This window comes from Ammospiza nelsoni, chromosome 17, assembly GCF_027579445.1.
Source record: "Ammospiza nelsoni isolate bAmmNel1 chromosome 17, bAmmNel1.pri, whole genome shotgun sequence".
In the NCBI taxonomy this organism is placed as follows: Eukaryota; Metazoa; Chordata; class Aves; order Passeriformes; family Passerellidae; genus Ammospiza; species Ammospiza nelsoni.
In genome coordinates this window covers 3,436,204-3,461,103 of record NC_080649.1, presented here as the reverse complement: position 1 = coordinate 3,461,103, position 24,900 = coordinate 3,436,204, and the positions used below count along the sequence as shown (strand labels likewise).

Below are 24,900 nucleotides of genomic sequence, written 5' to 3'. Positions count from 1 at the left end.
CTGCCTACAAGTCCTCCTGGTGGGAGCGTTCCCTTCCCTCCCCCTGCCAGAGGGGACAAAGGAACAGGAAAGCTCCTGAGAAGGATGACACTGGGTATGAGGTGAGGCTGGGCAATGGATCAGGAATGATGCTCCCAGGCAGTGCAGTGGGAGCAGCGTGCACCATCCTTGCATGTCCTTTCATCTGCTGCAGTGCAGGGGCAAAGTGTCCAAAAGCACATCGAGGGCTGTTGTGGAGTCCTGGTCCTCCCTCTTGCACTCCAGGCTCCCTGAGGTCAGCCTTAACCAGAGCTGTAGCCACAAGCTGCTGCAGGATCCTTGTTCCACAAGGACTAGGAGGAAGAGGAGCTGGAACTGATCTTTTTGGCTATTTCAATGTCCGACTTGGCAACCAGAAACCGCAGCTTCTTCCCCCCGGAGCGGATGAGATCCACAGCACTGCAGGGAGCAGCAACAGGGACAGAGGTGAGTTCTGGCAGCCCCTCAGGTGCCTGCCCAGTCATGGGCATTCACAAAACACCCCCCTTTGCCAGTCCCCTGTGCCTGCTCAGGGCTACAAGCAGGGGCTGTTCCTCTCCTGCCTCTATCTTTGTGGAGGGCTTGGCCTCCAGGTTAATGGTGCGAGGATGAGGGCAAACAAGCCCAAAGCTGCCCTGTGCTGTGGGCACCTGGGCTCTGCCTCTGAGCTGTCTCATCCCACCACCTTTGAGAGGAAACCTGGGGTGGGATGAGGCTGCAGCAGCTCTACATTGCTGAGACTCATCTCTGGAGCCCTTATTTATTTCCCATGTATGCTCCCCAGTTGCTGGGGAGGGAAATATGGATTATGCTCCATAATCCCTCCCCAAACCCACAGCCTCTCCCCCTCCCTGGTGTCCTGTGCAGGTCACTCCTCTCCCTGCAGCTCGCTGGTACCGCAGCATCCTCAGCACTGCAGCGCTGGCAACTCTTGGAGCAAAACAGCCAGAAACCCAGAGCTGACAGGGACTCCTCCAGTGCTGCTGCCACCCCAGGCCCTCTGCTGAGGTGGGACTCACCTCTGGTAGTCTGCCCCGATGAGGCTGGTGCCGTTGACAGCCAGGATCCTGTCCCCAATGGAGAGCCTGCCGTCGGCAGCTGCGGGGCTGTCCTCGATCAGGGTGCGGATGTAGATCCCCGGGGAGCACAGAGGGGTGTGCTGGTGGCAGGGGAAGGCAGTGAGCAAAAAAAGGCACACAAAGATTTGTGGTCCCAAAAGGCTTGCCTCCCCAGGCAGGGTAACTCCCCCAGGGCTCACCACCAAGCCTGATGGCAAGTGGGATCTTGGAGATGCTTGGGAATATGATGGGGATGGTGCTAACAATAACAGGAAGGAAATATGATCCTTTGGTTTTATATTAATTTGTACACAGAAAGGAGAGGTGGGGCCAACTTGCTCTTGTTCAATTTAATTAAGAGTAAAGCATTGTTAGCCTGCAGCCATGCTGGGATGGGAGCTCTGCTCACAGGGCTCAGTGATGCTCTGTTCCCTACTGACCAACAGCACAGCTGTGAAAGGCCTTTTAAAAGCATGGTCCACCCCACAATGCCAGATTCCTCCTTATGCAAAGGAGGAGCTCTTTTGTGACCCTGTGAGCCTCCCTGCTCCTCTCTGCTTCTCCTGCCACCACTGAAGGGTGGAGAAAAGACCTCAGCTGAGTCATTTTCTTTCCACAAGAGAGCTGAGCCTGTTTGCTCTCCACAGCTGCAGGACAGCTGTGGACTTTGCACAGACAGCACAGTGACCTGTAAGCAGAGATCCACTACGAGATCCCTCTGTGCCTCCTTGTCCCCAGGAGAAGCAGCCAAGCTCCCATGGAAAGCCATCAGCCTTTCTGGGGGTATAAACCACATCCCACATCCCACTCCACTGTGTGAGGGCATCAGCTGAGAACTCACCACGCCATCGATCAGCCCCATCCCCAGCCCGATGGGTCCCCTCTCCAGCTCCACCACGAAGACGTAGCAGAAGTCATCAGTGGCAGAGCTGCGGCTGGAGGACTCCGGCGTGGGGTAATCATAGGGGGTCGGGGAACAGCCTGGCAGAGGAGGGAGAGAACAGCTTAGGGCTCTGGCACTGCCCAGCCCCACAGCCCTGGGGCAGCTCTGGCACTGCCCAGCCCAGCTCCACAGCCCCACGGCAGCTCTGGCACTGCCCAGCCCCACAGCCCCACGGCAGCTCTGGCACTGCCCAGCCCAGCCCCAGAGCCCCGGGGCAGTGCCAGCTCTTGGTACCTTCAGGGGTGCTGCCTTTGGTGCCGTTCATGCCGTTCCTCCGGGTGTCCTGCAGCCCTTTGCTGGTGCCCTGCGGTGACTCCGGGCTGCCCGAGTCGAAGTTCAGAGGGGTGGTGGGTGGTGTCAGCAGGCAGGAGGGGTCTGGGGGCACCGTGCCACCCTTGGGCACCGGGCTCCTGCCCAGCTGTAGCTGCTGGAGCTTCTCCTGGAGCTGGGGCTCGCTGGCGGGGGGCTCGCAGGGGCAGGTGCTGGTGGCCAGGCAGAGTTTGGGGTTCCCCTGTGGCTCAGCACAGCCCCCCAGGCAGCAAAAATCCTCCTGGATGGCGATGGTGCTGCCCGGGGCGGGCACCGGGGCCTCGCTCACCTCCAGCACCTCCGGCGTCGGGCATGCCTCTTTCTTGAGAAGGAGGGGAATGCTGTGGGACCCCCTGTGTGTGACTGTCACTCCCCACCTGGACCCCAGCACCCTGCTGCTCTCCTGGCTGCCAGATGCATCCAAAGCCTTGGCAATCCAGACACTGCCAGGCTTGTCCTGGCTTCCCAGCACAGCTCCCACAGCCCAGTTTGGTGGCCAGGGCTGTGCTGGGGGTGTTTACAGCCAGCCAGAAGGGGACTCCTGGTCATGTCCCTGCTGGGACATCCCACTGGAATGGGACACTGGGGAGCACAGCTCCTCCTGTGCCACAAGGGCTGGGCAATGTGGCCCCAGGGTGACAGGAGGAGGCAGCAGGGCCTGTGAGTGCTGCAGGGAATGGGGACAGGATGGGAGAGGAGAAGGGGACCTTCCACATGGCAGTTGAGCTTAGCAGCCACAGCACGTATCACCCTCCCTGTGCTTTACAGGCATTAGCTAATTAGCACCTCTGTGCAAGCCTGGCTGCTGGGACGGGCAGGGTGCAGAGCAGGGAGGACAGAGAACACACAGGGAGATGGGGAGCACTGCCACAGACATCTCCCCTCCCTCCCTAACGAGATTGCTGGGAAGATCCTGTCCTTCCAGCTCAGCTTCCCGTGCCCCTGTGCTGGGGGATTAGCAGCACTAATCCTTCCAGGAGCTCTCCATGAGGCCACTGCCACAGCTCCAGGCTGCAGGCAAGGGCAGCAAGCCCTTGGCACTGGGTTTGGAGGGGTCTGCAGAGGGACCCAAGCCCCTCCTGCCCCGCCAGGAGAGGAACAACCCCCCCGTGGGGTACAGGATACCTTAGGGAGTGCTGAGCCCAGCCCCTCACTGCTGTGGGGGCTCTTGCTCTGCAGGCTCCAGAGGAAGTGGCGGATGTAAAGGAGGTGTCTGTAGATGTTGTCGTCCAATGTCTCCACCTCCAGGTCCACTTTGAAGCCCCCACTGGGCAGGATGATGGGTGGGTGGTTGTCAAAGGACTCCAGCACCTCATCTGAAAGGCAGAGGGATGGATGGAGGTTAGCACTGGCTCAGTGTACCCCAGTGCTGCCTCCCAGCTCTCAGCCATGTGCAGTCTCCCAGCTGGGACCAAGGATTTAGAGAGCTTGAGCCAGCAGCATCCCTCACTTGGGATAGCAGAAAAAGGCTCCTGCACTTTGCATCCTTTGCAATATCTGAATTTTGGGGCTCTGGTTATTACCAATTGCTGAAGGTACTACAGGACACCAGGAAGGGGAAGGGGATTACCTGTTTGTAGGTTTGTATGTGAGTGGAGCAGGCTGAGCAGGACTCACCAGGCTGGAAGGTGGCTGGGCTCTCCTCCTCACTGGGCTGCCATGCTGAGATGCAGCCCACGTCCATCACAGCCTGGCACTGGCTCAGCACCCGGTGCAGCTGCGCAGGGCTCAGCGCTGGGAACTCGGCTCGCAAGGATGGCCAGGTCATCTGTGTGAGGGGACAGCACATGGCAGAGGGGAGAAACTGCTTCCTCTGAGGAGCAGGAGCTTCAAGGGGCACAGGAGGGAGAGCTCGGGCAAGATGGAGAGAACCAGAGCATCTCTCCTGGGTACTGCCCACCACAGACCCAGGGAGAGGGCAGGTTCAAAAGGGGCACATCAGTGTAGGGACCCCCCAGACTGAGCAGGTGCTCTCCTGCCCATGCCCACCCCAATGCCACGAGCCCTGGGCTGGAATCCCTCACCTGCACCAGCTGGGAGCCGGGCATGGCCAGCAGGTTGGCCACGCTGGCCAGTTTGGAGAAGAACTGCTGGGAGAGCTGCTCGAAGCCGGCGCCGTGCAGCCATTCCAGGAGCAGCCGCACGCTGGCCCGCAGCTTCACGCCCTGGGACCAGTGGAAGCAGCCCAGGGAGGAGCCTGAGGAGGCAAAGCATCCATCACCATATCAGGGAAAGCATCCATCAGCCATATCAGGGAAAGCATCCATCAGCCATATCAGGGAAAACATCCATCACCATATCAGGGAACAGCCCCCCTGTCCCCCAGCCCCTGCCCCGGGTTAATGTCCCCAGCATCCTGTGGCTGTAATTCCTGGTGGCAGCTGGGAATTACCTGGCACTGACAATGGGGCAGCTGCGTTAATGAGGGCTAATGAGCACCTCAGGCTGCTGCAGTTTATTAATGAGCTGCCCCTATTAACTGCCCTCAGCCTCCTCTGCTCAGGCTCGAAGGGGCAATGGAATGGGATGGGATCCTTGTGGGGTTTTGCCTCTCCTGGGAATGGGGACCCAGGGGCCAGCAGCTGGGTCTGTGCCTGGCCTGCTTGTAGCAATGCTGAGACCTGCCCATCTCCAGCCCCTTCCTGTATCCCTCTAGGTGGCACTGGGATGGACTGGAGATCATCCCAACAACTCAGTCCCCTATGTGCTGCCCAATTCAAGGAGGACTGACCCTTATCCAGGAGCTGGTTGAAGAGCAGGGTGTTAGAGAAGAAGAAGAGGTAGGCAAACATCTGGGAGGTGATCTCGGGGTGCACTTCGTACTGGTGCAGCAGGTCCAGCACGGCCTGGTAGATGAGCACGACCCTGCGGAGCTCCTCGGGCAGGGGCGGAGTCCCGCGCCAGCCCTCCCGGCACTCGCTCTGGAAGGGGTTGCACTCCAGCAGGGCCGGGAGCGACACGTACAGACACTGCAGGACAGCAGCAAGGTCACAGCTGACTCGGTTTGTTGGGGTTTTTCTGTTTTTGCACCAGCCGAGCCTTTCCTTCACCTCCTCAAGCCAAGCAAACCCTGCCAGTGCTGCTCCGGCAAGGGGCTGCTCCTGTTCACCCCCTGCCTCCATGGGCTCCAGTGTTGCACAGAAGTTTAAAAAATTATTTAAATTATGCAAAAGTTTAAAAAATTATAAAAATTAATGCAAAACTTTAAAAATTATAAAAATTATAAAAAATATAAATATTATAAAATTATAATTATAAATGTTATAAAATTATAACTGTTATTATAAGTGTTGTAAAATTATAAATATTATAAAAATTATAAAAATGAATGCCAAAGTTTAAAAATATAAAAAATAATGCCAAAGTTTTAAAATTATAAAAATTTGTAAATATTATAAATATTATAACTATTATAACTGTTATAAAATTATAAATATTATAAAATTATAAGTATTGTAAAATTAGAAATATTATAAAAATATAAAAATAATGCAAAATGTTTAACATTATAAAAATTATAAATATTATAACTATTATAACTGTTATAAAATTATAAGTATTGTAAAATTATAAATGTTATAAAAAATTATAAAAATTAATGTTGGTCACTTTTAGCAGTTGGAAGAAATGGTGCGTGACGCCAGCTAAACTCTGCAAAACTTAATGTGAACCAGGGCATCAACCAATCAGTTGGTCACGAAGGTGACAGAAATCAGGATCGATGGGGATGATTTTCCATATTGCTTACACGGGAGAGCAGTGCCTCGCACTCACTTCTTCCAGGGGAGGAGGGCGCAGGGGAGGAAGGCGCTGCTCGGAGCGGTGCGGGAGCAGCAGCAGCAGCCCCGTGTGCCCCGTGCTGGTGGCAGGGAGCCGTGGTGCACAGCGCAGCCTTTCTGTGCCTCACACTGCCCGCTCTGTTCCCGCTGCCGCCCGGCTCTCCCGGGCCAGGGGCCCCTTTCCATCCCTTTCCACCCCTTTCCATCACGCCCTGAATCACAGCATTATGCCGCGCTGGCCGAGCCAAGCAGCCCTCCCCGCACGCCTCCCCCGAGCCGCTGCACTGCAGGAAACACGCCGCAGTAATTCAATACTTTTCCTGGGCTGCGACCAAAATTCGGGGAACTTCAGCCCGAAGGAAAACACCTCAGCGTGGTGCAACTGCCAAGGAGTGAAAGCTTAAAACAAAACCCTCCTGCACAGCCCTGGGGATGCTCGTGCTGTACCTTGGAGATGTAGTAGACACACTGCTGGAAGGTGTACATGATCACCTCCTCCAGCACTGTCATCGCCTCCTCGCTGGCCGTGATGGTCGAGGAGAACAGAGATTCCTTGGAGCCTGCAGGGAGGAGAGGAGCATCGGGGAGCAAACCTGCAGCAGCAAGGCCCCCAGACTCCCAGGGGCTGGGTTATTAGAATTTCCAGGTTTGTATCATCCCCACGGAATCCCTCAACAGGGCAAAGAGGCTCCTCTGGCCCGGGGGGCTCCCACCAGCTGTCCCCCACAGCTCCTGCCTGGCCTAAGAACATTTAAACTTTTTGCATAGACCAGAAAGTTTCTGAGGCTGGTTTAATACCTTTCTATCTTTTTTTTCCTTTTGCTGGCATTAACACAGGCTCACCAGTGAGCAGTTCTGAGGACTACCTGCAAATCCAGGGTGAAGAAAGCCCCCCAGGGCATTAACCACAAGCTGCTGCAGGTCCTATGCCCTCCTGAGCTTTTCCAAACCCACTCATTCTGTGCAAGCATGGTGGTTAAAGGACCAGAGAGCAGAATGTGTGGGATTCAGCAGGAAAACTCATCCTACTCATGTGTGAACACAGCACAACCTGGCTCTGGAGCTGGGCAGCACCAGGGCAGGATGTGAGGCTGCTCCTCCCACAGATTTCCCCAGCCCACAGCACGGAGATGTCCCTGCTGATGAGGATTATGGAGGGTTAATGGAGCATCTCGAGGGCACTGACCACCAGCTGTGAGTGGGGATTAGCAGAGCAGCTCTGGCTGGGAAAACAGGCAGGATGCTGCATCCACACCTACCTTTGATGTCCAGCTCTTCCTCCATGCTCTGGATGTAGGTGGGTGATTTCTGCTGGACAAAGTAGAGGATCTCGATGGCATTGGCCATCCAGAAGATGATGTGCTGCAGGTCTGGGAGGAGGTCTGTGATGGTGAAGCGGGACAGGGTGGCAGGGTCCTGGCTGAGGAGACACAGAAGCTGTTACACCTGCTGCCCCTCAGCATCCCCACTCAGGCTTTTGGGGAGAAAACAGCCAGTTTGGGGCAATGCCAGAGAGCTTTCACATCCCCACACCCCCAAGCCCAGCACTCCCTTTAGAAAGATCCTTTACAAGGAAAAAAATCAGTGGTTTCTGCTGTGAGGGGTGGCAAAGGGGACCCTGTGGGACCAGGCTGACCAAGGCCACCTGGCCTTTGTGGGGCCCCACTTTTGGGGGAGACTCCCCCTAATACAGATGCACTAAATCTTCATGGCTGAAGGCAGCCCTTCCCCAGAGGTATGTGCTGCTCCTGCCAGCTCTGGACAGTTAAACCCAGCTCACCTGCCCTGGGCTGTTCAAAAATAAAACAAAAAGCATCTGGGTAATTTCTCAACTGCTAAACTGCTTTTTCCTGCTATAGGAATGGCCTGGGAAGCATCTTTGAAGTTTATCCTAAAGGAGAGCTCACAGCAAGTACCAACTGCTTTAGAGATGGGATTTTGGATGTGGCTGGGAAGACAGCTCCTTGCACCACTGTGATTGTCCCAGAATGGTGCTCCCAGCACTGGGACACGCTGTGCCACCACCCCTGGATGCACACATGCAGTGCCAGTTCCATCTCAGCTCCACTGAGGGGTCTCCAGCCTGAGGAAGGTCAGGCTCACACTTAAGGAACATTCCTACTGTATCACTCAAGGGTGAAGCCACAAGTGCAAAGCCTCGGCCAGAAAACCCCAGAGCTGCTGCAGGTCCTATTCCTTCCTGAGCTTTTCCAAATCCACAGATTCTCTGCAGGCATGTGGTTAAAGGACCAGAGAGCAGAATGTGTGGGATTCAGTAGGAAAACTCATCATGCACCACTGGCTGACAGCCACGGACTGCGCTCACTCATGGAGGAAGAACCAGGTTGAATTCTCCCCGTTTTTTGAGGCAAAACAAGGAGGGTCACACTTACTGCTGGGATTGCTTTTCAGCCAGCTCCCGTGTCCGCTCCTGGGCAGGGAGAGAAGGGAAAGCACAGTGAGAACCCGTGGGATGGGGTGGCACCAGCAGCACCCCCATCAGCACTCACTGCCACCGGGGACCAGGCTGAGGAGGAGCCCCCAGGGAGGGCCTGAGCAACACCCCCACCCCAAAACACCCCGTCCCACCGCCGACTGACCCACACCGTCCTCTGGATCATTTTGGCCGCTTTCAGCAGCAGCTGCCCGAAGTCTCCCGGCTCAAAGTTGGTGGCCGAGTGCTGGATGCAGAGGCAGAGCAGGAAGGCAGGTGTCAGCTTATGGTCGTCCCCTCCGGGCTCGATGAGGCTCATGATGCGCCGCAGCAGCACATCCTCGGCCGCCGGCTCGAACTCCAGCTGCAGCCTCCTGCGGGGCGTCCTGGGGCCGCCACCAGGTGATGGGCCCCGCTTTTTGGGGTCCCTGTCCCTCAGCAGGCTGCCGCACGCCCCGCACACGTGCGGAGCCTCGGGGTGCAGGGCCCGCAGCCTCAGAAGGGTCTGCGCCGGCAGCGGCTGCGCCTTCATGGGGTCCTTGTAGAGCAGCAGGTAGTAGAGGCCGAGGGACAGCAGGTCCCCGTGCCGCAGCACCACCGTCCGGGACACCTCGGAGAAGTTGATGGAGACGGCGGCGCCGGCGATGGGCTCCAGCACCAGCTTCTCCTCCGAGCGGTGCCGCGAAGGTCGGAGCTTCCTGATGGTGCAGTGCAGGGGCAGGATGTCGGGGGCGGACAGGCTGATGCTGGGCTTGCTGGCCTGCGTCCTCTGGCCCACCGTGTGCTGCTCGCGGTTCAGCAGGTACACCAGGCTGTCCTGCCGAGCGAGGAGACGCAGCATGAACCGGGCACGGGGAGAGGGGACCCTCCTGCTGCCATGCAGTGAGTGCTGCAGCCTCCCGCTGTCCCCAGCTGTCCCCTCACTGTCCCCAGCTGTCCCCCATGCACATTTACATTTCATTATTTTACTCTCCTCGCTGCCAAGCAGGACAGCAGCGATCCCTGCCTTGGGCACGGCAATAAATGGGTACAATGACTTTGGGCATGCAATAAATGGGGCTGCTTTGGATAGAAGGAGTCCTCCTTCCACATCTCCCCCTCATCCCTTCTGCAGCTGCTTTTCCTTCCCAGCTTTTCCCCCCAGACTGGAGCGATGCCTGCACCCCCTGCCCGGGGTGACAGTGGGACAGAGCATCCACTCCTGTCCCTGCCTTTCTCTGCAGCCTGCCTGCACACCCCGGGGCAGCTCAGGGGACCAGCCCGTGCCTCAGTTTCCCGAGCAGCACTAATGGGATGGCCGCAGTGCCGGTGTCACCCTGCCAAAAACTTGGAACAGCTCGACACTCAGCGGGCGCAAAGTAGCCATTAACTGCAAGAGCCGACCCTGTCCTTTGCAGTTCTCCTTGCGCTGTTCTATTCACAGCCTCTGATTCCATCTGCCACTGAGGAAGCAGCCGGACCGGGGATGGGGAACGGGGCAGAACCGGGGCCCCCTCGGGCCGGGACAGGGATGCTGCTCGGGGATCACCTTGCATCCCTCAATGCCAGTGCCATCCCAATGCCAGTGGGGCATTGCAGGCGGTCACGGCTCCTACCTCCGCGCTCCCCGCACTTGGGGACAGGCCGGGGACAGACTTGAAGACAAGGCTGCGAGTCCCAAGCCCGTTTCCTAAAGGATGCTCATCTTCACCACCACCACCACCACCACCACCACCTCCCTCGACCCCAGCAGCTCCGGCCATGCAAGCAGCCCCGTTCCCCGAGGCTTTGGGGGGCTGGGAGTGAAGCGGGGGTGCCGGGGGTGCGCAGGAGGCGGCGCGGTGCTGTGCTTACATGCTGCTGGCTGTAGCCCTGCAGGAGCAGGAGGTGCGGGGACTGGTAGAGGGAGTACCGCATGCTGCTGCCGCCGCTCCGCGCCGCCGCCGGGCTGCCGGGCAGGGTGGAGCAGTGCCGCTGGAGCCGGGCCCCGCCGCCGGCCCCGGCCGCGCTGCCCGCCCGCCGAGCCGGGCTCCCCAGGCTGGTCTCGCTGAGGCTGCGCCGCAGGGCCGGGGGGGGCCCGCGCCGCTCCGCGCCCGCCGCCCGCCGGGCCCCCCGCGCCCGGTGCCGCTGCAGCTTCCGCGCCTGGGCGTTGATGCCTGCGGGGATGGGGGGGAGACAGAGCCGCCTTCAGCCCCTGCAGCCCCCCCGGAGCACCCCCGCCCGCCGCAGCGCCCCAGTGTTGCTGGAGGGATGCTGCGGCTCGGAGCGGGGATGGAGCAGCCGGCGCTGCGCACCCACCGCGCCCTGGTGTCCCCCGGTCCTTTGCCCTCCGCGAAAGGTGACGCCAAAACAGCGGCGCGGAGTTTAGTGTCCTAATGGCACCGCTAAAACGCGGTGTCCCTGCCCTCCCTGGCCCCCAAACCTCACTGGATGGAGAGCAGCCGGTCCATAGCATCCCCCATCCGCCCCGGCCACACTGCAGGGCTGGGGGGAGAGGAAATCCCTGCTAAAAAGAAATTTCACTCAATCTTTGCTAATAAGAAAAAAAAAAAAAAAAAGCCCGGATTTGGCTTTCAGCCCTTCAGCAGTCGGGAGCCAGCAGCAAGTGGGGACCGCAGGGACCCCCCCAATTCCCCGGAGCATCAGGCAGGCACGGGAGCTGCAGTGGAGCCCGGCTGCAGCAGGAACAAGCCGTAATTAACTTCTCCCAAGCATCAATTCGGGCAGAGCTGTCTGTCCGTGAGACAAACAGGAGCCGGGGTGAATGGATAGGCCGGGCCGAGCTGCAAAAGCAGCCCCAGAGCCGCGGGTCCCGCTGGGTCCCTCCGTGCCGCTGGAGCTCTGCAGGAGAAATTGGAAGTTGTGTGTCCGAGGGTGATGCTCGTACCTCAGCTGGGCACCTCCTGGGAGCAGGTCACTGGCATTCGGGGAGGACGAAGAGAGGGGAAAAACCCCACAGGATTTGCTTGCAGGAGCAGCAGTGCAGCGCTGTCGGTGCAGCACCAGAGCCAGAGCCCTGCTCCCGGCTCTGGACAGCGAGGTTTGGGGACAGCCAGCGGGATTTGGGGACGGCAAAGCACAGAGCCTGGTGCCCAGGGCTGCTTAAAGGGACACTCACAATCTCAGACCCAAAAAAAAAAAAAAAAAATCATCTGCCTTATTTGGTGAGGAATGGGCTGCTGGTTCTGAAATACATTTTTCTGTTTGTTTGTTTTAAATGGAGCGCTCCTTTGCTGGGAAAATCAAAGAGATGGGGATGGGGAGGGGGGTGGGACAGGGAGAAAATAGCCCCTGCTGTTTACATGCCTTGGGATTAGGGCAGGGCACAGCCAAGCCACCCCAAGCAGCCCCGTGCCCTGTGTCCTTCTTAAAAAGGCAATCGGCCATGGCACGGATGGGACATCCAGGGAGGACAACAAACCCACACAAGCCACACCGCTGGGCATGCCAAAGGCCACCCCAAACGTGTCTGCAGGACACCTCAGCTCCCCCCAGGAGCCCTGTCCCCGACCCACACCATGGAAATGGGCCAGAGGATGAAGGACAATGCAGATCCCAGAGCAGGCTGAGCAGGCAGGGAGCAGTGGGGCCGGATCCTGGGGAGCAGCTGGAGCTCAGTGGGACAGAGCAGGGCCTGCCAGCACTGGGGTCCCACTGCCTGCAGAGACAGGCCCTCACCAGCCCCTTATCCAGGGGAAAGGAAGCTTCTGTATTTATTTTGTGTAGGAAAAAGCTGCTTTTTCACTGCCCCCATCACAGGCTCCCACCAACCCCAGGGCTGTGCTGGAAAGATAAACACAGCTCTTTTCCTGAGCATAACAAGGTCCCTCCATAAAACTGGGTTAGGTTTTTTCATCCTTTGGTACTGTTTTGTCCTCCCAAGAATGTGCAGGTTATCCCACCCAAAACTCAGCCTGAACATCTCCAGTGCAGAGCCAGTGGCTGCTGAACCCACATGGAGATTGGGATGGGAACAGCATGTAAGGATTCAAAGAGCATCCCCAAATATTTCATTCCTCCCTGGATAGCCAGGACTTGGACTGTAGAAAGGAGGCACTGCTGTTGGGGTGTTAGCCCTCGTTTAAGTTTAGGATTGGACAAGCTCCAGTGATCTCAGGCCTAGGGGGTTAAAAAGGCTTGGGAAAAGGGATGTACCACTGATAGTGGGCACAAAGAATACAGAATTTACAGGCCACAAGGACACTTGGCAGCACTCCCAAGATAAGGAAGAAACTAATGGAAGCAACTCAGCAACTGTGCTGAATCAGCTGTGCCTGGGTAAGAGGCAATTCTGGCAGGGGAGATTCACAACTGGCAACACAAGACACCACCAGCTCAAAACAAGAGCTCTGTCTCTGTCCCTCTTCTCTTCTCTTCTCTTCTCTTCTCTTCTCTTCTCTTCTCTTCTCTTCTCTTTTCTCTTCTCTTTTCTCTTCTCTTCTCTTTCTCTCTCTCTACCTCACACTGATTGCTAATAAAATCTGTATTATTTACTTCAGCATTTGTCTCGTTTGCACCTCAGTTCAGGCAGAGGCACCTCTCTCTAATCAGATCCTAACACAGGGCTGGATCTCATCCTTAGGGAGAGCTGGGCACCCCTTGGGCAGCATCCCCAGACCCCACCAAGCTGCTGCCTCTAAACCCATCCTGCAGCCCAGGGGAAAAACTTTCGCTTGTGGTGCCTGGGATCTTGGCTGGGATCTGCCTCTGTTTCAGCTGAGGAAAGAGGTTGGCTTTTCCTGGCTGAGAAATAAATCAACAAATAATTCCATGGGCCCCAGGAAAGAAGAAATGCTTTGAATGCACCCAGGAGGGACTAAGACCAGGCTGGTCCTTCCTAATGTAATTGCTCTGCAGGCTCTGCAGGGAATCTTCCCTGGATGCAGTGGTGCTAAGGTATATCAAAGCCAGATCCTCAAAGGCACTTGCCAGAGCATCTTTTAGAATAATAGGCTTAAATCCCAAGTTTTTGGAGCTGCGTGTGCAGTTCAGCCTCCAGCCCTTTGGGAAAGCTCCAGTTAGGACAGGACCTGGTACAAAATGGGGATATTTTGGAAAATGAATGCCAATGAGATGCCAAGGGCTGCAGCACCCTCCAGTTTGTGGGTGTTTTCCCTACATCTCCATGACTCTGTGCTCCCCAAAGGAGCAGGCTGGGGGCACAGGGAGAGAGGGGCTGCCTCGTTAGCTGCACAGAGCCTCTACCTGTGCTGCTAATTAGTGTCAAGAGGAGCCAGCACTGTCCTCCCCAGTGGGAAGCAGCTAATAAACTAATTAGGATAATGGGTAAGTGAGCAGATAAAAGTCTTAAGCTATTTGCTAGCAGGTCATGGGTGGATGTGAAGCCTTTCCCCCAGCCAGGGATGCACCTGCATGACCCCAGTGCTCCCAGTCCTGCTGCTCCAGCCATGCCCTGTGTGGGGAAGGGCCTGCAGGTATTGCCCTGGGGATGGTTTGAGCATTCCTCTGCTTTTCTCTGGGGGAGCTGCAAGCCTGAAGTCCCTTTACTTTTGCACAGATGTCGTGTTTTCCAGGCCAGTGCCTCAGCACCGTGGGCAGGCAGCTGCAGCTCAGCAAGGGGACCTCTGCCAGCCTGAGCCTGGTGACAAGGGTGACCCTGCTGGAGGGCACTCATGGTCAATACCCCCCTCACCAGGAGTTTTGGGTCTTTTTGGGGTGCTGCATCACTCACATCCATTCCTGGCAGTTTGCAGATGAGGTGGGAAAGGGTGGTCCCAACCCCACAGTAGCACAGGGTGAGACTGGTGACAGAGCCCCTGGTGCCACCAAGAGAAGGGCTGCAGGAGAGAGATTTTACCAGGTAAGACAGCCATGGGCTGTGTACCCTGCAGAGCAGACAGCCTGACTGTGGGTGCAGCTTCTGCCTTTGAAGAGCTTGGTCAGCTCTGGAAAATGCCCAAAGGTTAAAAAATGGGGAATTTCCACAGCCCCACCCAGGAGTGCTGAAACAAATGAAGTGATAACGAAAGCATAACGTGCTTGTTTCCTGATCCAGAGCACAGGATCCCATCAGGAGCTGCTCCTCCATCAGAAATGACCCAAGGGTGCAGCCCCAGGCCAGCCCAGTGCTGCTCCCAGGCTGGGCAGCCCAGACCCTGCTGCTTCCCTTCCTGGGTGGATCCCTGCACTCCCACACTCCCAGCCCACCCAGGATCCAGCCCATGGGAGCAAAGTTCCTTTCCGCATCCGAGGGGAGGATGTGAGGCTGTGGATGTGACCTTGGGCTGGCAGGGAGCTGCCACATGGCCCTGCACCCCTCACTGGGCTCTTGCCCTTCCCTCCATTCAGCTGAAGCTGTTTTTAGATCACTGCTCTCCCAGAGTGCCTCACATCTCTCTGATCCTGGCTGCAGGAGGAGCTGGAGAGAAGAGCAGAGCATCCACCTCCATCCACCTCCTTGGCCCAGGCCCTGGCAGGAGCCACCTCTGTGTCTGTGCAATGAGCTGGGAGCACCTGTGGCACCCCCTCCCTGAGCAGCCAGACTGGACGTGGTGAGCATGGAGCAGCCCTGTGTCCTCAAGTGCCAGGTGAAATCCCAATTGAAAATTGCAGCTGGGCAGGCTCCAGCTGCCTCTGCTCTCCTCCAGAGAGAGGAGCCCATGGCTGGATTCCCTCCCTGTGTTCCAGGGTTCTTTCCAGCTTTGTTAGGATGGGTGGGAAAGGAGCTGTGTCCCTCTGGTGTGGGACAGGTTGGGCCATTTGTTCTGCTGCTGGTGGGGCAGAAACTTGGCTCTTCTTTTGCCAAGCACACAGAGTAATCCTGCATCACCACCACTTTCGTTCTGACAGTAACAGCCCTTCCCAACAGGCGTGAGGAACTGCTGGGGCCCATCCCAGCAAAACCCTGTGGCTGATACCTCTGGGGCGTGGTCAGCAGGTCTGACCCTGCAAGCACATTGTGCAAGTAAAAATCTGATTTTAAACCTTTCTGCCCTCATCCTCACAGGATTTTTATCTGAGGGTGAGAGGAGGAAAGCTTCATTACTGCTGCTGGTTCCTAATGATGCACTTATCTCCTCCTGCCAGCCCTGGCCTCCATCAGGCACCGCTGCAGGGGCTCTCCTGCCCTACATTGCTCTCTCTTCATTAGCTTTTCATTTTCCTTAATTGCTCCTGCAGATTTGCCCGGGGTGTCAGGCCTGGGGGATGCCCAGAGGGAGACAGGAGAGCAGGGCAGAGCCAGGAATGAAGCTGGGGATGCCATGGTGCTTGTTCGCTGATGGGAAGAGCAGGAAGCACTGATGCTCTTGCCTGCTGCTCCCCAGCCATGGGCAGGGTTTGTTATTAACCCCTGAATTGGCTGGGGTGAATATTTGAGGTGACAGATACCAAACTGAGGCAGGAGAGTGCTGAGGCCTGCCTCAGCCCAGGAGCCTCGCCGCTAAAACACATCCACCGTCCCACTTGCACCACCCCTGCACCCACACCACGTGTGAAAGCCTGTGCTGTGGGAGGGCTCCAGGGATAACCCCCATCCCCTCTCCCTGCCCCACAGCCAGCTCTGACCTGCAGTGGTGGTGTCCACATCCCTGGCCGCCATCTCCTCCACCTCGGCCCTCCTGCGCAGCTCCAGCCGGCGCGAGAAGCCCTCCCTGGGCTTCCAGAGGTCCTGGATGAGCAGGGGCTTCTCGTGGTCGCCCAGCACCCTGAGCCCCTCAGTCTGCCACTGCCTCTCGGGGCCCTGGAAGCGGCCGATGACGTCGCAGAGCGCGTACTGCGCGGCGCTGAGCTGGCTCAGCCCGTAGCGCTCCAGGGCCTCCTTCACCAGCTCCCGCGCGCCCGAGCTGCCCGTCACCAGCACGCTCTTGTAGTTGGTGCCCGCGCAGATGTTGCCCCCGAAGATTTTCAGGATGCCAGGGGCCGAGAGCTGGGTGGAGAGCTCGGCCGGGTCGTCCTCGGCGGGCGCAGAGCCGCGGTCCTTGTAGCTCAGGGTGCGGTAGAGCACCTGCGAGAAGAGGCGGCTCTGGCGCTTCAGGCGGCTCTTGGACGGCGGAGCCATGCTGGAGGACGGCCCATAAAACATGGTGGGGGAGGTCGTCATGAAGCACAGCTGGGCAGGGAACAGCAAGAAGGGCAAGGTGAGTGGTTTGGAGGGTGGATGTGCAGCAGGTGGCCACAGAGGAGCTGCTGTCACCTCCGAGGTGGCAGATCAAGGAGGGTCATTTCCCCTGTGTAACCCAAAACAACAGAGGAAAAGCTCAGCCAAGCTCCTTGGCACCAGCACAGTTACCCCTGGATGGATTTTTGTCCCTGAAAACACCACCTGGAGAGGCCCCATAGTTCTCCATCTTACCCAAAGGAGGAGAGCAGAGCCCAGCGGGACTTGGCGGGGCCCATCCTGGTCAGCAGCCAAAGCACCAGGAGTTACTTTCACTAACGAGTTTATGGAGCAATCCCATTTTTTAGAGGTGAAACGGAAAGCTCAAGTGCAAATTCGCTCACTCTGAGGTCGCTGCTAAATGCTTTTGCTCAGCGAGAGGCACAGGGTGAAAATGGGCTCTAATTAGCCTTTCTAAAAATGTCCTGACTCTGGCAAATCTCTTGGCTGTTGCTTGTTTGTGAAAGACGTTCAGGCCCAGGGTGGCATCACTGACAAGGCTGCCCTTGTCACCTTAGCCCAGGGCAGCCCCGAGTGGGCAGTGACTGGAGCAGATGTGGCCAAGGCCATGTGGCAGCTCCCAGTGCTCCTTAATCTCCTGGAGTGGACCAGGAACCACAGATAGTGATCTGGATTTAGGTGGGTAGCACTCCTGCCTGATGTCACTGTCCCCATCCTGGTTGCAGCATCACCTGGTGCTTGGGTGGTGCTGGTGACCTCCAGCCACACTGTGAGCTGCTGGCAGGGTCAGCAAAGACAATCTGAGCATTCCTGCTTGGGACAGAACTGGGCTCTCCCTCTTCTCCAGATCTATAACATGCAGGGACCCCATGCACACACAGAGGAACCCCAAAATGTCCCATCCACAGTTGGATGCAGCAGTTGGGTGACCCAGGTGTCCCTGGCTGGGCACAGGTGAGGTGCCAGCAGCTTCCACAGCTGCAGCCCCGAGTGGCTCAGGCACAGCCGTGCCTCAGAGCAGACTCAGCACTGTCAGCAGAGTGATGCTGGGCCTGGACAGCCTCCAAGCCACCATCTAATTCAGGAGAAAAGAGGAGAGAAAAACATCCCTGCTGCTAATGGAAGCAGAGGTCACCTTCTAACCCAGAAAGCAGCTCCCAGCCGTGCATGGAGGGCTGCTGCAGGATGTGCATCCCCCCATTCCACAGCCAGAGACACAGGGAATGCTGCAGATGGGAAACTGAGGCACCAGGTGCTAAGGATGTGGCTGGGAGCTGTGTAACCCTGCTGCACCCCATGTCACCCATTTCCCCTTTCCCAGCTCCACCAGGACTGTGAAAATGCTGGGGTTGTCCTTGTCCCCAGGCTGCAGGTTCCAAAACTGACCTCTGGAGTGCTGAAGGGCAGGAGTCCTGGCAGGACAGCAGAGCTGAGGAACTTGTGTTTTACACTGACCCAGAACTTCACCCCAACTCACTCAGCTAAGGCTGCTCCTGCTCAGGTAAGGCTCAGGTAAGGCTGCTCCTGCTCCCACCTTGCAAGTGGGGAAACTGAGGCAGGGATGGGTTGGGGCTCTTCTCCTCTCTCTCCTGCTGAGCCCAGAGCTGCTGGGGACATCTCTGGGGACATCCCTTGATGTCTGCTGTGTGACACCTCCTGGCAGCCCCGACCTGGGGAGCAGGTCAGGGCACTGGCACAGCCAGGCTCAGGAACAGCTGCCCCAGGCTCCAGCACGGCCCTGCCAGCCCTCATTAACATTGGCCACGAGGCAAACTGCCCCAGAGTCCCTGCAGGACCTTGTCATCAGGGATGCAAAAGAAGGCTTTGTCATCAAATCACTGGTTTCGTGGGTTTTACCTCCTCCACCCTGAACTGCCCCCAGCACAAAGGGAAAACTTTCACCATCTGCTGGTGGCAAAATCATTCCTCCAAGCCCACATCACAGACACACCATCCTTGCTCCTTGCAGGTCCCTGCCTGGTTTTGAATGTGTTATTTATAGCTCAGCTATATTTTTACTCTTTCTATAAAATGCAGCTCCTACAGAGTTCAGGGGCAAAGACTTTTCACCGGGAAAAAAATCAGAAGCCTGGATCAGGAGGAGGTGTCACCCCAATTTTCAGCATCTAGAGCAGCACAGGTGTGATTTCACCAAGCACCAGCCTGGGTCACCTGAGAAATCACATTCTCCTGGAGACAGCAGGACACACCCCATCCTAATCCCCCTGAGGATCTAATGGGCAGGGTAAGATGATAATGAAAGGGGCTCCTCCCACATCCGTGAGCTCAGGCACGATGGTCACAGGCATCTCCCCAGGAGGAAATCTCTGGTACGAGGGGAAATCTCTGGTGAGGAGGAAATCTCTGATGCAAGGGGAAATCTCTGGTACAGGAGGAAATCTCTGGTACAGGAGGAAATCTCTGGTACGTGCCATCCCGCTGAGCCCCACTGCAGGGGCAGGGATGCTCCAGCTGCCCCAGCTGCTTGGGGACAAGCCAGCAAGAGTGTCCCACCTTCCTGCAGCTCAGTGGGACACGTGCTCCTGCCCATCCCCAGCCCAGCTGAGCCCTTTTCTCACTTCACAGTTCCCTGGAAGGACACAGCACGATCCAGACTTTCCCAAGAGTCCCTTTCTCCAGCCTCAGTGACGTTCTCTCTCTAACGGGTACGCACGGATTAGTAAAAACCCTGGGATTGCCTCCCAGCAAGATCCTTCACCTCTTCACAGCAGTGCCCGACCACACCAAAAGCAGCTATTTTCCACAGCCAGCTCTGCCTGAGCTCTGCAGGGCTGTGACAAATGCCCACGGTGTTCACGTGGCCACCACGTGTCCTTCCACCACCACGAGTGACTCTGCAGCCACCACTGGGGACTTTCCTGCAAGCCTGAGGTTCCTGCTCCCAGAACGGGTGAGCAGCTCCTCCCCAGGGCCCCCAGCCAGCGCTCAGACCCTACCTTGCCATCCTTCTCACGTGCCTTTTTCCCTTCCATTCATCCTCCTTCTCAAAACGATCTTTGCCCTTCGTTGTGCACCATCCTGGGCAGGCGTCTGTCACGTTTCTGAGAGAGGAAGAGGAGGAGAGGTCCTGAGCTGCTCATGGACATCAGCTGCTCGCAGTGTGGTGGGTTTGGAAGGCTCAGAGGTTCTGCAACACGGTCCTGATGTTTGCATGTGGGATTCTGAACCACATCTATAACCAACAGCACCTACCCCATCGGATGGGAGACCGGGAGAGAACAGAAGGAGGAAGGAGAGGAGAGGAAGCAGGAGGAAGGAAAGGAAAGGAGAAGGGGAGGAGATGGAACTAGCAACAGCCCTGTGACCTTTATCTCTTTCTCCTAAGCACACGTGGCCCCAAGGATGCCAGGCTGGGGATGCTCTGACTCACAGGTGGACAAGCAAGCCCTGGAGCAGCTCCTTCCCCCAGCAGCCCCAGCATGCTGGCGTGCTCACTGAGATCTGTTCTCCTGAATCTCACTCTGGTTTGCTGGACATCAAGAAGAGCCACCAAGCACTGTCCCCTCACCTTCCCACCGCAGATCTGCGAGAGCACAACCACTGGTGGCCAGAGACAAAGATAAAAGAGGCACCTGCCAAGTGCCACCAGGGATGTCACGGGTGTTCCTCAGGGACAGCCATCAGAGCACAAGAGCTACTCCTTTCCATGGCTCCACCATGATTAAAGATAAATGCATCATCCTCTAATTAAATCACCTAATCAGGGCCTTGGTGTGGTTCCATCCAGTCCCTCTTGCTGGCCCAGCCTTGGGGCTGTGGGAGAAACTCTGCAGGTCGAGATGCAAAAGGCAAAGAGGTGCTGCCCCCACCTCTGCTGCTCCACGGTTCTTCCAGTGAGTTACTCCTCCTGGTAAAATATTTATGCCTTATTTCCAGTGTGTCTGCCCTGCCCTCAGCTGCCAGATATTGATTCTTGCCATCTTTTCTCTGCTCAATTAACAAGATTTTGGCTAACAGGTATTTTCTCCTCTGTGAGAGTATTTAGATGCTGTTGCCAAGCCTTCCTCTTTCCTCTTTGATTTGATTTATGGGTGGACTCACTGGATGGCCCCCTCCTCTCCACCTGTAAGACCCCTTCTGCAGCCCCTTAGTCCCTTCCCCTCAGACTCCACATCTCCTCTGCTGAGAAGGAAAATTTAGATTTGGTTGCCATAAGCCCAAATTTGGTTCTGACCAGAAATGCAAATAACTGCTATTTATTTTTTTTCCCCAGAGCCAAATTTCACATTATCCTGAAAATTTTCAATTCTCCAGTGCAGAAATGAGGACAGACAGACAGCCACCCCCCAAACTGCTGCCCCTGTGCTGCCTCTCCCAGCATCTGCAGGGAGCTCCAGCTGAAAATTTACCATCCAGATTAGGGACAGGAAACCACGTACAGCCACAGTTATTATTTTTGGGTGTAAAAGATTTCCATGTTCCATTCTGTTCCAGTCAGGATGCCTTTCTCTCACTCAGCTTACCACCCGGATTTGTGCAAACCATTAACACTCAGCTGCCCTGGGTCAGATCCAGGTTTTTCCAGAAATCATTTCCATCTCCTTTCTTCCAGATTAGTGATAAAAACACCAGGTCCATGTTACCAGCTAGCAGTGCCCAGCAGTGATAATCTCCCTGATAACTGCCTTGGAAATGGATCACGTTTATTTAATACCAGCTTTCTTGACACTGTGCAATGTCAGCTCTAAATACTGGACTGGATTGACTTTTTTAATACTGGAAAGTGCAGATTTTTACAAGAATATCACCTCCCATAACTCAACTGCTTCTCAGAAGTGTATTACAGCCAGAGAGTCACCTCTCATGCTGGAGTCTGAAATAATTTCTTGCCAGGAGTTATTTTCCATACAGCCACGTTGGATGGCAGGAATTTATTCCTGGTGTTCAAGTCTTTAATCAATTGGAGCCCGAGCCAGGTTTCTCCCTCTTCTCCCTGGGGGGATGCTATCAAGCCAATCAACCTGTAGCTACCAGGTCATCTTATTCCCTTTTGGGAAGAGCAACAACACCATTAAAACACTTTTTAATCATCTGGAATTTCCCCAGGGGCTCATCCCAGCACAGGGATGGGTGGTGAGATTTCAGCTATAACCACCCCAGAATAGGAACCAGAAAAGCTGTTTCCTCAGATCTCTGTTGGAAATTTTTCTTTTTCTGCCTTTTTTAATGGAAACCACTGGAGTGGCAGCCGCGGAGTAGCGGCAGTGACCGCAGCCTGGATGCTGCAAGTGGAGGGAGAGGCCGGAGCTGCAATGTGGAACAAATTAGAACTTGGAGAGCAAAGGAAATGAGAACGCCCTGGTGGCTTTGACGTGCTCTCCTCGGCTCCAAACCCTGCCCCTCTGCAGATGCCATCCCCACAGCCAGGCAGAGCCCGAACCCCTCGGCTCTGACCGGAGCCCCCATTCCCTTCCTTTGGCTCCAGAGCCCGGCCTTGCCCTGTGCGAGTTTATCCACCTAATCTAGGGGCAGAGCGGAGGCTGATGATGTCCGCGGCTCTCTCGGTGCCGTCTTTAGCCGGATCAGGGCGGGTAAACTCCTTACCACGTTATTATTAGCAGCAGGCACCCTGCAGCAGCCCGGACCCCGCAGCCCCTGGGACTGCTCAAACAGGATGGAAAATGGAAAACAGCCCCAAAACCACCAACAGCTTGTCCCAAAGGCACCTATCACACCACAAACATTGTTACAGTCTGATTCCACAAGGACAACAGGAGTCCTTTTAGCAGGTTTTCTTTTCTTGGTGGTTTTTTTTCTCCTGTAATTATTTTGCAGGGTCTTTTGAGCCGCCAACGTGCCCCAGCTCTCTGGTAATGCAGCAGTGCAAATGCCAGCCCTCTGCCCGGGCAGCTCTATTCACACACCCCAGAAACCCTGCACAAAAAGCATTTGCTTTCTGCTGCCTCCCGAGCTCCACAGCCTCCATAGGCTGCCTAATTATAAGACCTTAGCAATAATATTTCTTTTTTTCCAGCGATAATTAACTGGTCCTGGAGAGAGCTGAAAATAAGCACTTCCCAAGCAAGTAGCAAACTCCCCTGAGTTTTCCCTGCTAAAGTTACAACTCAGCATGAAACTGCTCCAGCCTCACAGGGACACAGATCATCTCAGCACCTCCCTGCCATGGCCTGGGATGCCACCACAGTCGCAGGCAGCTGAATACAGGTGACACGGAGGGTGTGGGGTAGCAGTGGGATCCCAAGGGTCGTGCAAAGGGACAAGGATCCCGAGGGGCATGGAATGGGGAGAGGGATCCCGAGGGGCATGGAATGGGGAGAGGGATCCCAGGGAGTGTGCAAGGGGCAGAGGAATCTCAAGGGGCATGCGAGTGGGAGAAGGATCTGGGGAGACAGATCCTGAGGGATACGGAATGGGGACACGCATTCCAAAGAGAGTTCAGTGGGGGGAAGCAGCCCAAGGGGGATGGAACGGGGATGATCCCAGGGGATGTGCGATGGGACACGGACCCGCAGGGACAGGCGGCGCGGGGAGGGCTCCCCGTGTGCCCGGCCATGGGACAGGGACCCTCGGGCGCTGCGGCTCCCGGCACAGCCCTCCCGCCGGCTCCGCGGGCAGCGCGGGTCTCCCACGGCAACCGGACAAGCCCCGAGCTCCTCCCGCCTCCGCTTCCCAGGGGACGAGAAACAAACGCTGCTGCCCGGTGCAGCGGGGACGCCACAGCGGGGATCTGCCTGACACAGGGGTGTCCCTGGGGTAGGGTCCGCCTTCGCCCCCCGCGCCCCCCGGCCCCGGTACTCACCGTCGGAGCGGGGCAGGCTCGGCGCGACCCCGGCGGCGGCAGCGCCCGGAGCCGCCCGGAGCCGCCCGGAGCCGCCCGGAGCCGCCGGGGCTGCGCGGGCACCTCGGGCCGGTCCCGTCCCGCCGGGGCGGAGCGAGCGCGGCTGCGGCGCCCCCCCGCGGCCGCCACCGGAACTGCCCGCGGCCACCGGGAACGGAGCGGCGGGATCGGGGAGAGGGAAGAGATAAGGGGAAGGTCGGATTTGGGAGAGGCTCTGTACTGGGAAAGGGTCGGGATAGGGGAAAGATCGGGATAAGGGAGAGGATCAGGATTTGGGGAAGGGTCTGTACTGGGAAGGGTTGGCCCTGGGAAAAGGGTCAAGTTATGGGGTGGGTTGGCACTGGGAAAGGCTCGGGATGTGGGAAGGGCCTGGATGTGGGAAGGGGGTTCTGCCCCACTCTCTGAGACTCCACCTGGGCACTGCTTGCAGTGCTGGGTCTGCAGCACAGACAGACGTGCAGCTGTTGGAGTGAGGCTGGAAAGATGCTCCAAGGGCTGGAGCACCTCTCCTACGGAGACAGGCTAGGAGATTATCAGGATGGAGAAGCGAAGGCTCCAGGGACACCTTAGAGCCTTTTCCTGCCTAAAGGGGTTCCAAAAAACATGGGAAGGGACTTTGGGCATGGAGTGACAGGACAAGGGGAAATGGATTCCCACTGACAGAGGGCAGGGTTAGATGGAATATTGGAATAAATAATATTGGAATAAATTCTTGCCTGCGAGGGTGGTGAGGCCCTGGCACAGGTTGCCCAGAGAAGCTGTGGTTGCCACATCCCTGGAAGTCTTCCAGGCTGGGTTGGAAGTGGCTTTGATCATCTTGGTCTAGAGGAAGGTGTCCTTGCCCAGGGCAGGGGTTGGAACAAGATGAGCTTTGAGGTTCCTTCCAACCCAGGCAATTCTAGGATTCTGTGAAAATGCCAGGAGCAAGCCAGGCCAAGCTCTGCAGGCAGCAGCACCTCAGCTGCACAGGCTGGCTTTGGCCAAACAGGTTTTATCAAAGCAACTCCAGAGCTGACCTGGAGACTGCTGGGGGTGCACACAGGCTGGTGCCTGGCAGGGGTAAGGGATGGATCATTACTGCACTGGGCACTTGTTCAGGTTGAGATGGTCACTGTTGCTCTGCTTCCCTCAGTGAAAATGTCTCCTTTTGGTTAAGGGTGTTTCCCTGTCCAGGGGTGCTCTGGGTGGGAAAGCAAATCTGCCACCCAGACACCCTCTGGGAACGACAGCACCAAAGCAAAGCAGAGTCAGGAGTGCTCCCAGTCCAGCCCAATTGCCAGCAGCACAGCGATGATGGGCGAGGTGGAAGTTGTGGGTCAGGTTTGGGGGTGAGTTCAGCTGCCCCTGGAAGCAGGGAACCCTCCCTAGCTCTCTGGGAAAGCTGCTGAGCCTGGGGGAATGCAGCTCTGTGTAATTATGGCAGACAGGGCTTGTGCAGAGCCCAGGCCAGGCAGCTCCAGCATGGGGCAAATTCTCCCTC

At 56.8% G+C, this 24,900-nt stretch overlaps 1 protein-coding gene across 1 annotated transcript; it reads right to left on the bottom strand.

The window, feature by feature from the left end:
• Positions 1-237: 237 nt before the first annotated feature.
• Positions 238-23,475, bottom strand: RADIL (Rap associating with DIL domain). The gene is made up of 16 exons (XM_059484597.1): positions 23,382-23,475; positions 19,558-19,662; positions 16,048-16,591; positions 10,375-10,676; positions 8,708-9,358; positions 8,501-8,538; positions 7,367-7,527; positions 6,555-6,667; positions 5,060-5,297; positions 4,353-4,525; positions 3,946-4,096; positions 3,454-3,644; positions 2,254-2,650; positions 1,918-2,057; positions 1,038-1,177; positions 238-438 (listed from the first exon to the last, which is right to left on the bottom strand). Exons 2-16 carry the CDS (start codon positions 19,591-19,593, stop codon positions 333-335), a joined length of 3,381 nt encoding a protein of 1,126 aa, XP_059340580.1. The 5' UTR covers positions 19,594-19,662; positions 23,382-23,475; the 3' UTR covers positions 238-332.
• Positions 23,476-24,900: the final 1,425 nt, after the last annotated feature.